Source organism: Fragaria vesca, linkage group LG5 (genome assembly GCF_000184155.1).
Source record: "Fragaria vesca subsp. vesca linkage group LG5, FraVesHawaii_1.0, whole genome shotgun sequence".
Taxonomy (NCBI): domain Eukaryota; kingdom Viridiplantae; phylum Streptophyta; class Magnoliopsida; order Rosales; family Rosaceae; genus Fragaria; species Fragaria vesca.
In genome coordinates, this window is record NC_020495.1 from 16,420,480 (window position 1) to 16,432,420 (window position 11,941).

Consider the following 11,941-nt stretch of genomic DNA (forward strand, 5'->3'; position numbering starts at 1 on the left):
AAGATCTGTAGGAGTTACTGAAACATCCATTAGTTTTTTTTTTTTTTTATTTATTTTTTTTTATTTATTTTATCAACGAAACATCCCTGGCTTATTCAGGTTATTCTAGTTGGAAATGACTATTGACTTGTATATGAATAGAAATATACTTGTTGCTTACTGTATGGTCTTCAGTGCACGTTGAACTTGTAGCTGAACCATTCGTTTTCTTTTCTGTCTCTCTTCTTGAAACAGAAGTTATGTTAGTGTTTATTTCCCATGTAGCTCAGGTATGTGTGCATTATGCATCCTAATTCCTTCTGGTCATGGTGTTTTTGTTAAGCAGGAATTCATTTGTGACGTTTTTATATGCCAATAGGTTAAATTGCTCAAAATATTTCCACTGGAATATTGGCAGCCTTGCAATCAACACTCATAGGCTTATGTTTAGACACAAGTACAGCCTCCTGGAGAATAGGGTGAGATCTGCAACTACAAAGTGAACTGATTGCTGTATAGGGAGCATTAGCAATCTCATTCCAAAGCGGGTAATCGCTGGCAAGAGTAGTGGAATTGAGGAAAAACGCCTCGGAGATCAATTAGGTAAATGCCAAACGGGAATACACCCGGAGGAGGGAATACAGTTCCAATTCAGCATTTGCAGAAGTGATATACTCATTGAATCTTAAACCTTAAATGGTCAAGATCGATGTCTTGAAATGATCGAAAATCTCTTAAAAAAAATCCTTTATTGGAATGGCCAATGTAAGTGTGTGTGTGTACACTCTGTGTTTAGCTTGTGGTGTTATGTATGATTGAATAGTAAAAGAATGTGATACCTCTGTTGGACTCATTTTATGGTGGAATTATGAATAAGGAGATAATGGCTTGGTGATTAGGGCTAAAAACACTTGAGCTTTTTTGCTGGAATTGAATTTTATTCAACATTCCCTTTTGCTCATGCATTTCTCTTATTTTCCTGGATTTGCTTCTGCTTTCTTTGTATTTTTTTCATAAATTATATGGAATTGTCTGTTTTATTCTTTTACATGTGCTATACTCTGCTTTTTCCTGCCTGTTTAGTGGACTGTAGATCCTTTCTTTTACGTAATATGATCAATACTTGTGACTATTTGAGGCCTTAACACAATGTATCATCTGCCTTCTTTTGCAGGCATTTGGTTGGGCATATATATAGACAGTCAACACAACACAACGAAGCGGTGTGTATTAGATTTGCGTAGGAGCAATATTGGGTGCTTGGGTCTTTTGTGCTCTGTTCCCCAGCCAACCCACAGCAGAAAGTTTGGAAGAAATTTCAGATCTTTAGGGCAATTTTCATTCGTAGATGAAGCTGTAACAAGGACCATTTTCGTTTCATTGTTCTTTTCTGCTATTTGCTACCTCACCAAGTAGTTAGTTCTGAAACTATATTCAAACTTTGGACGAATAATAAAGGAAATGTCTAAGCTGTCCTTATCCTGGACAACTGGAAAAGATTAAAAGATGGACAGTTTTGACAAAATATATTCTCACTCAAAATTAGTATTATTTAAACAGTGATTAAACTAAAATTAAAATAGCTTTACTTCATAATGCTATTGCAGCTGAAATTTGTAACATTTGATTGAGTTTATTTTTTCTAACAAAAAGGGTTGTCTTAAAAAAAAACTAAAATTAAAATAAAAAGGTAATACTTTTATTTTTTGACAAGCTAAAAATTAAAGCAGGAATTACAAAGAAGCGCCATGAGGGTGACTAATATAAAGCCTATCCAGATGGAAAACAGAAAAACAAGAATTGGGGTTGACATCATTCCAAATCTTCAGAGACATCATGGAATGCCCGTAGGAAGCCAAAACATCCGCCAGAAAATTGGTTTCACAGAAAACATGATCGAAGGAGATGCAAGAAAATTTTTTTGAATCAGCATCAATCTCTTTGATAAGTGAGTTGATTCGCCAAGGGACATCAGAGCTCTCTTTGATGCAGTTAATTTCTATTGATATTCAATATTTTCTTGATATAATTTATTTTAATTATATATTTTATTTTGTTTTGTTTAACATGTAACTCCAAAAATATATATACATACAAGAGTTCTACTAGCTTTTATCACTATTGTTGCAAAAATAAATATTTAATTTTGGAGTTTTTTTTTTTGAATTTTTTGCTAAAATAAATTGTTTTATTTGTATTTGGTAACCTCAAAAAATAAATGATTTTGTTAAAGTAAATGTAAAAAATGATATATTTATTGAAATGACAAAAATACCCTTAAAATTTAACAATGTTAATGGTTAAGGTATTAAAATATTAACTAAATGAAATTTCGGATATAAAAATACAAAATTTTAGTAATTAGATATAAAAATAAAAATAACATTACAGTTCGAACGGTGTTTTTCAATTAATCCAAATCAGAAAGTCCGTGGGCTTTGGGAATGAGCTGGTCTCCCTTCCTCCTTTGTCTAGATTTTCACTGTAACAAAGGGCAAAACAGTAATAATTCTAGAGCCCTGAATGTGCCGCAGCGTTTTGCGTATGTTCTCCTTAAAGGCTAAAACCCTAAACCCCCAGAAGCGAAGCAGCTGCCCGCCCAAGCAAAAACATTGTCAATGGCTGAAACACAGCAAAACCCAGCGAAGCAGATCGAAAGCGAAGACGAAGACGACGGGTCCCAAACCTTCGAAAGTCTCGGACTGGACGGCCGTCTCATTCGCGCACTGAACAAGAAGAAGATCCTGAACCCCACCCCCATTCAGCGCGTCGCTATTCCTCTCATCCTCGTAAAATATTCCTCTCTCACACTTTTACCCAATTTTGAAATCATATTGCTGTTAATCTCAACTGTTTTTACCGCAGGAAGGTAAGGATGTGGTGGCCAGAGCCAAGACTGGTTCTGGAAAGACCTTCGCTTACCTGCTCCCTCTGCTTCACAAGCTCTTTTCTGCTTCGGAAGAACCGCAGAAGAAACTCGCTCCCAGGGCCATTGTTCTGGTCCCAACTAGGGAACTCTCTCAGCAGGTTTGTGATTTCTATACATTTTCGGGTTCCATTTTGTTTGTATTGCTTCTTTAAATTGGGTGTGTGTTTCGCAGGTTTACAAGGAGGTCAGGTCTTTGATTGAGCTGTGTCGAGTTCCGTTGAAAGTCGTGCAGTTGACAAGCAACATGCCTACTTCTGATTTGGTTGGTTATTTCCTTTTGTTTTTCCATGCCATCGGTACTCTTCTGGCATTTGTCTTAACATTTGTTATACTGACTCATTTTATTGCAGCGCACAGCTTTCGCCGGGCTGCCTGAGATTCTGGTCTCGACTCCAGCTTGCATAAAGAAGTGCTTGTCGGATGGTGTTCTTCAAGCAAAGTCAATTGATGATTCGCTGGAAATGCTTGTGCTTGATGAGGTGAGGGCCCGTGCTGCTCTGTGTTGGTGGTTTGCATAGGGTTGTGAAGTCTTAGGACATCCTTGATGTTTTGATATCAAAGTTCACTTCAAAAATGAATATTGAACTATATTTTGTTTCAGGCAGATCTTCTTTTGTCATATGGATATGAGGAAGATATAAAAGCTTTGACACCTCACATTCCTAAACGTTGTCAATCTCTTCTCATGTCTGCCACACAAAGGTTTGTTGTTCACCAAATATGTCTACAAGTTCTTATTTCTGTGTTAGTTTTTAGGAGTTAGGGTGTTAAGCACAGTGTGATTTGTAATGCTAATATATTACTTGAAGGCTCGGAGGTTGCATTTCTTTTTTTAATTCTTTTGTACTTTAGGTTTATAGTTTGTTATATCTGATACCTACTTACGTGGCAGTGATGATGTCGAGAAACTAAAGAAGCTCATTCTACATAATTCCTACATTTTGACTTTGCCCGAAGTTGGAGATGTCAAGGATGAGGTCATCCCGAAAAATGTTGAGCAGTCCTGGGTAAGAATATGAATGCCCTTAAACATATATACCATGCTTTCTAAAACCTAATTGTTTTGAAGCATATCTAACATCTTATATATGATTATTGTTTCTTTATTCTGTACCCTCTTCTATTCATATTTCCTTCCCTCTGTACCAGTGATCATTACAAACTTTTTGTACGTTTAAATTTTATAAATGTTGGGTTAACAACTTATATCTTTTGTTGTTTTGTTTTGTAGATATCATGCACTGATCGTGATAAGTTACTTTACATCCTTTCCCTTTTAAAGTTGGAGTTAGTTCAGAAAAAGGTTCTGATATTTACTAATACAATAGACACGTCCTTCAGAATAAAGCTATTCTTGGAAAAGGTATATGGATTTTCTTTTCATGCATCAATATAGACTAACTTACTTTTGTAAGAAATTGATATCTTCTTTTTTGTGCAGTTTGGCATAAGATCTGCTGTTTTGAATTCTGAGTTGCCTCAAAATTCTCGTATCCACATTCTTGAGGTTTGTAAGCATACTGAACAGTGTTGATATTGCAACTGGATAATGGATAAAGTTACGTATTATTGGCTAAATTTTCAGTGAGAATGATTGTTCACAAAATCCTGACCACCTTCATTTGTCAACAGGAATTCAATGCTGGTCTGTTTGATTATTTGATTGCAACCGATGACAGAGAAACAAAGGAGAAGGAAGAAAGAGAAACAAAGGATAAGAAAGACAATAAGCAGAAAACCAGAGTATCAACAAATTCTAGAAAACATGCTAAATCCAAACCCAAAGCTGACTCTGAATTTGGAGTGGTGCGAGGCATTGACTTCAAGAATGTACACACGGTATGTCATTATGGGGATGGTGAATAACTATATTTTCTCAGACTACAGTAGTTTCTGGGGTGACGCGTCCTAGATGATTTAGTTACAACTTGGCAAACCACAATTTAGAGTTTACATTTCCTTTGCTATAACTAGATTCACTTCTTAGTAATTTCTGGGTTTTATTGTTTAGTGTATTCATTACCATGTATATGGATGAATTTCTATAACAATGCAAATATATCTTCTAACCATAGATCCTGGTAAATTGTACAATTTCCCAAAATAGGCATTGCATATTACTTGCAGTTCCAAGACTGTAAGTATGTTTCTTGGAAGAAGTAAGAGATGTCATTGATCTCTATGATTTTCCATTTCTAAGAGGTTCGTCAAAATTAGAGGTTTTCTTTGTCTTTTTTATGATTTCCCAATCATGTTAGCTACCTACACATTTTCTGGTGGGGTGTAACAGAACACATGGTTCTTTTAGGGAGATGACTGCAGTCCCTTTTTTGTTTTAATATAAATACAAAAAGGAATGCGAAAACACATGAGGGAGTCCTCCCTTATTTCATACATGAACCTAATTCAACTACTACAAGAAAATGTTTTTTTTTCTCTCTCTTTTTATTATTATTTTTTCCGGGTCTGGCAACAATTGTTGGAATGGAATTATACCAGGAAACTACAGATAATCATAGCTCCTCCAAAATGAACTTCTTCCATTATTCCTATTGATCAGGGGTGCTGCTGTTTGTTACTTGAGTTTCCACTTGACTTTGTTTGTTGTTTCTGTTTTCTGCTGGACTGCTTGTTCATCTTTGATGTAGATTGAGTACTTTATATCTGGATTTATGTCTGTTTCTTGATTTGTAAAAAAGAGAATACTTAGTAAAGTACCATCTGTTTGTATGCCATTAACAATATCCGCTCCTTTACTCTCTTTGGCAGGTCCTGAATTTTGATATGCCTCTTAGTCTTGAAGGATATGTTCATCGCATTGGTCGTACTGGAAGAGCATATAGTACTGGTGCTTCTGTATCTCTTGTGAGTTTGTTAGACAATTATAGCGCCTTTTTTTTCTTGTTCTAAAGGAAATAGCGTCCTAATAGAATGATGGTTGGTCTTTCTACTTGATAGTTACATAGTCAATAGTCTGAATTTTACATCTACGCTGCTATAACCCCACACATCCTTTGTGAAGTATTCAAGCTCCTTGGATGCCTTAACAGATAACTATCCACCCAGGAAGTTTAAACAGTGACAGAAATGCTTGTGTTTCTTGGATGAGATTTTGATTTTCTAATATTAGCCTTTTGTTACAGGTTTCTCCAAATGAGATGAATGTTTTAGAAGAGATAAAGTCCTTTTTGGGGGATGATGAAAAAAACGATTCAAATAAACTTGTTCCGTTTACACTACTGACCAAAAATGCAGTGGAGTCTTTAAGATATAGAGCCGAGGTGATTGTTCTGGTTCTCTGCGGCTAATTTTTTTTGACTTTCTTAAGGGCCCTTTCCTTAATCACCTGGTTTAAGTTGCATTCGTGTACCCCGATATTGTACGGGAAGATAGTAAGATATTGTGGATGGTCATTAATGCTTACATGTAATTTATGCAGGATGTCTCGAAGAGTGTGACAAAACTTGCTGTGAGAGAATCCCGAGCTCAGGATTTGAGGAATGAAATTCTCAATTCTGAAAAGTGAGTATCTATAATCATTGCTTTCTTTATCAATATTTTGTTTTCTTGCCAAATTAGACTACGAGGCATATTGAAATTAACCAATATCATCACATCCTTATATTTAGTGTCTATTCTCCATCTTGTTTGGATCACGGCACGGTAGTCAAATCTATTTTCATGTTTTCTGCTTTCAATCCTTGGTCTCTCCGCATTACCTTTTTGCCACAGTATATGTAGTTTTAGTTTTCTAATGATCTGCTCCTATCTGTTCAGGTTGAAGGCTCATTTTGAAGCCAACCAAAAGGATCTAGGTACCGAACTTGTGTGGTTGGATTTATTTGTCTTATGTTATATTTGCTCTATCAATTCGAGTTGAAAAAGTTGAGCATTATTAATTTTGTTTCATTTTGCTCAGACCTGTTGAAACATGATAAGGTATTAAGCAAGAAGCCCCCTGCTCCCCACTTACGAGTTGTGCCTGATTATCTATTGGACGCAACAACTAAAGAAGCCAGCAAGAGAGTTAAGCTTGCCAGAGCTGCAATGGGTAACAACAACCCTGGTCGCCGCCAGGGATTCAAGAAAAAAATCAAGAAAGATAAGGACCCCCTCAAGTCTCTCAGTGCTCAGGTATACTTTTAGCTTCCTTTCTGTACTTATTTTTCATTGTTATTTTTCCTTTCTGCTAATTGATTTGTTGTAATCTAATGCTAGGGACCCAAGAAAGGAAGAAGGGAAAGAAAAGATGGCAATGACAACCATAAGCAAAAAAGGCAAAAGACTTGATTTATCTCAACTATATGTGTTGTATAGACAGAGGGGTTATTAGCCATTTTTCTACTTCTGTTTCAATCTTTAGTGTTGCTCATTAAACTAGCCTATGTATCATTCATTGATTAACTACTGAAACAAAGAAAAGATACAAAACAACACAATGAGGCAGGAAATATCATCATCTTTGTGTGGACGCACTTGCGGCAATTTGTGGCGGCAAACAGAGAAAGTTGATACTCTGGTTTTAGCTATTCAGTTTCTGTCCTTGTAGTTTATAAATTATGATAATGTATTTACAGAGATTTTTAGGCGATCTGATCGTCCTTTTGGTTGTCATTTGAATTTTGATTACCTTTCTCTTTCACTTAATGAAGCAAGATATCTACAATGGCAAGACCTGTGACCAAAAAGCAAAGAATTTCATAAGATTGGCAAAATGGCAAAGACTGATGATCCAAATCATTATATAAAGAGGGTCTCTCATCTTTTCAAATTATAAACAAATTAAAGACTGGCTTCCCCAATCCAATTTGACATTGAATGCCCAAATGTGTGGTTTCCTCACTTTTACAAAAGTTAAAGGCTTACTGCTTCTCCATTCACTGGATATATCTATACCTATACGGCTATACATACTAATCTGAACATGACATGATTACAAACTAAGATTGGGGTCACATTGTTTTGTGACTGTCGTTGAGTCATTAAGTTAGATAGTAAATTATAATGATCGGATCCTGGTAACATTTTGTTCATGTTCTCACTAATAAGTTGCTCACAATGTCAGGCATTAACATGTAAAATAATGTGCGTTAGCTGCTGTTGTGAGACTGCTGGTACTAAATAAGAGAAGTGGTTTGCTTGTTCCTTCATTTCTTTCTTTCTTCCTGTGGGTGGTCATGTTGATAGTGAGGAGATTTCTTTGACCAAGAGTTCCACCAATACCAAAGCACACTGTCAGATCATATTAACATACGAACTCCATTCGACTGTAATATTTTACTGTTTCATTCATTAGTTTACACTGATTCAATAAGCTCACAGCACAGTACAGGCTCTTTGATATGCATGCTGGAAAGAAGTTCATGAACAAGAGCCTCCTGGACCTACTCCATATATGCGTTTTTTATAACATGTGAACAAAATAAAATACTATAAAAGGTAGCTAATTCAGATCCTACTATTGGTTCTAATTTTTTTGATATATATCCCTCTTCAATATAGTGGATTATGAGCTCTGTCAATTGCTAGGAGAAGACTTCTTTATGAGATATATATATATATATATATATATATGTATATCAGGGCCCTTCTAATGAGGGATTCATTTTTTGTTCATTTCTAGGGATAGATCATTTGACGAACATTTTAATCACAAAATCAAATCTCAACCGTTCAGTTCGTTGGGCTATATGAGTAGATCATTTCTACAAATTTTCAGAAAATTTGGTGATCGTTAAGTCATCCAAATATATATATATATATTTGAAGGGCCATATATATACATATATATATATATATCCCCTAATCCAGTTGTAATTTTCTAGATTCCTTAATACATGGGAATTTGGGACCTTCTAAATGCTGTTGGAAAAATGAATCAATCAATAATTTGGAGCGAAAAAGTCACCCAACATAATTTCACTCGTATTCATTTTGTGAATAGAGTTTTAATTATTTCTGGTTCGACCCATTCAAGACAGAATGTCTCTTAATTATATTACCTCGATATAGGGAAACACCTTTTGATTCCATTTATGAAAAAAACAAAAATGTGGATGAGATGTGGTTATTTGTTTTTGCAGCTGCACCCAGAATTTTGAATGGGTTGCCTACATACCCTTGAAGAGGGATCAAGCCACTTTTAATTCAAGAATTCCAACAAGTGGATGACTCATTGGAAGACTTCGATTTTTGGAATGAAAATAGTATTTAGGACGAATTTGGTGTATGTGGACCAAAGATTCGATTTTGTGTTTAGGACGCGGTTGTATGTAGATAAATTTGTTTCTAGATTGCCTACATACCTGTTGCGGGATCAAACCATATGTAGTTCCGGCTTTTGGGATTTAAACGGGTATATGACCCATTTAATTTGAATTTGTATTTGAGTAGGATATAATTAAAGCCCATGAATTTGGTTTGGACTTTACTTGGATATTTGGGAATAAATTTGAATTTTCTGGTGTTAGGAGAATTTGACAGGAGTCAGTGATTGTCAATGATTCATTGGGACTAGCCGATTTTGACTAGTGCTGTTAGGGATTCTATTTGGACATGTGATTGCATCTAGTGGGTCGCTAGATTGCCTACGTACCCTTTGTGGGATCAAACCGACCGTAGTTCATTGTGCCTTGAGGCATTTGGAGTCGTGGAGCGAGATTTTGGCTTTAGGAAAAATCCGGAGATTTATTTGGAGTCATGGTTGTATCTAGACTTAAATCTAGACTACCTACATACTCTATGAAAGGATCAAACCAATGTAGTTCGAATTGATTAGATTACTTTTAGAATGTATTAGAATGTATGTGAAGAAGGAAGATAAACGCTCGAAATGAACGAGAGTTCGACATCATTAAGCTGAAAGGAGGAAGCTCATATGACGTTGTGTACCCCAACTGTTTGTAATATGTAGTACATGCTCAAATTGCAGGACTATAAAGATTAGGTGAACCGTAACAAATTAACATCTAGCTAGTTCTGAAATGAACAACGTGAGAAAGTACACAAGCAGGAAAGAAATTCGAAGAAAAAAAAAAAAGTAAAAGAGAAATCATTTCATCAACTTTCATTACATTTGATTTCTACATATATAAGGAATGTACAAACAATTGTAGTCAATGTTCATATCAACAACTCAAATCATTTCTACATATATAAGGAATGTTCTGAGACTTCACACACGAGCTGCTCTGCTAAGAATGGACTTCTCTCAGCATTGACCTGCATAAAACGTATTTCTATATGCTGCTTTGCCAATATGCTCAAGTGCTTGTCCACAACCTGAAATGAACTGTAAACAGGAATTCTTTGTCCGGACTTTCATTCAAACAGCTAGACAACATTGTTCAAAAGTCCTCAGTTCTGCAATTTGAGAATACACATTACCATAAACAGGCACATTCTCAAGGCAACCACTAACCAACCAAGGCCCGGGACATCTTAGAAGCAGTAACACCCTACTATCAGTCTCACTGACTTTGTTTATAACTAAACCATCTTGATGTTTCAAACCAACTTATTTAGAAATTTGGTGAGCAGTCTCCTGAGCTGCTACCTGCCAATCAAAAACCCTAAAAAGAACCTACTTACAAAGACGAGTCATGAAAACTGTAAACGCCATAACTCAGTTAATCTGCTAGTGTCTTATCAATCATTTAACCATATCTCACAATATCCTAACCACGGAACCCAAGAAGCCATCTACAATACCAATTAAGCATTCGTACGATTCCCCTCTCTTCTAAAGTCTCATGCTTCCCACCCCATTCTCCAATAATTTCTTGCTTAACACCTCAGTCACAGCTATCCTTATTGGCAAGTACATATGAGTGCCCCAAAAAACTAAACACCCAATTCTTCACATTGTAAACATCACTAGGCCTCACTCCTGTAATCAAAATTCAAAAGTAAATTTCTTATGAACGCCAAAACTTGGGACATAATCATTTTATAACTCAATTAACCCAGTAGTGTCTTATCAATCATTTTAACCATATCTCTCAATGTCCTAACCAGGTCTCCTATGAATCCATCTACAATACGAGCTAAGCATTCATACAATAACCCTATCTTCTAAAGTCTCATGCATCCCACCCCATTCTCCAATACATTCCTGCTCCAACACCACACAGCTATACTTATCGGCAAGTATGAGTGCCCCAAAAACCTATACACCCAATTCTTCCCATTGTAAAAATCACTAGACCTCACTCCTCTAATAAAAATTCAAAACTCATACTAATCTTAACATAGCAACTGAAGAAACCTCAACATTTCTGCTATACTGAATCTTTTTCAATCACATTACAACGAATACATCCACAAAACACAAGAACTTGAATAATTTTTTAATAGGGGTAGTACAAGCAAAGCTGAAAAAAGCTAGAGCTTATCAACTGAAGAAAATGAAGGTTTTTTATTATTTTGTAATAAGTGCTGTTTTTTAAAAAACAAACTCTAAGCAACTAGTTTTCAAGAAGAGATCAATCTAAGGTAGTCCTGTGTCATTGGTCATAGGAGAGTAATATCAAAGTAATACAACATTATCATTGTTGATCAACTCACAAAAACATCTCAAATCCTAATTCCCAATAGTGTCAGAAAAAGGATCTCCACATATTGTTGTTCAAATTATGAGTGCCATCCAATATGCAACATACCTGCCACTGTGATTTGTAGATGTCAATTCCTTAAAGAGTCATGAACATATTCTGCTATGTTACACTATCTGCAAAATCATGAGAAGGGCGTTCTTTTTTTTTTTTTTTTTTTTTTTTTAAATAGACGGGGGAAATTCGGAGCAGCTATTGAGTACTAAATTGTCAAGAAGTAACAAAAAGCAACCACTAGAAAATCTCATATCTACTAGGAAAAGAGAACTTAGACTTGACTCAAACAGCCAAAGAGGAACTGACCAGAATGAGGCAGGAAGTCAGGAACTAACGGAAAGTTAGCCTCGGATGAGGAAAGGGTTACAAGACCACAGAACCAATAATGATTTGGTACTTGGAAACTTGAGTTTTGTCAATGACA

General features: G+C 35.7%; 1 protein-coding gene across 1 annotated transcript; it reads left to right on the top strand.

Moving 5' to 3' along the window:
- The first annotated feature begins 2,569 nt into the window (after positions 1–2,569).
- Positions 2,570–7,502, top strand: LOC101311964 (DEAD-box ATP-dependent RNA helicase 16-like). The gene is made up of 15 exons (XM_004299893.1): positions 2,570–2,768; positions 2,845–3,006; positions 3,081–3,170; positions 3,259–3,387; positions 3,510–3,610; positions 3,801–3,915; positions 4,140–4,271; positions 4,350–4,415; positions 4,541–4,747; positions 5,678–5,773; positions 6,052–6,189; positions 6,348–6,430; positions 6,686–6,723; positions 6,828–7,042; positions 7,127–7,502. Exons 1-15 carry the CDS (start codon positions 2,598–2,600, stop codon positions 7,196–7,198), a joined length of 1,815 nt encoding a protein of 604 aa, XP_004299941.1. The 5' UTR covers positions 2,570–2,597; the 3' UTR covers positions 7,199–7,502.
- The last annotated feature ends 4,439 nt before the right edge of the window (positions 7,503–11,941 follow it).

Excerpts from the sequence above, each read along its gene's own strand:
- LOC101311964 (XM_004299893.1), top strand. The coding sequence starts at position 2,598 with ATGGCTGAAACACAGCAAAACCCAGCGAAGCAGATCGAAAGCGAAGAC. Across the intron at positions 4,272-4,349 it reads TAAAGCTATTCTTGGAAAAG|TTTGGCATAAGATCTGCTGT; the intron begins GTATATGGATTT and ends TTTTTTGTGCAG. Across the intron at positions 6,190-6,347 it reads CTTTAAGATATAGAGCCGAG|GATGTCTCGAAGAGTGTGAC; the intron begins GTGATTGTTCTG and ends TAATTTATGCAG.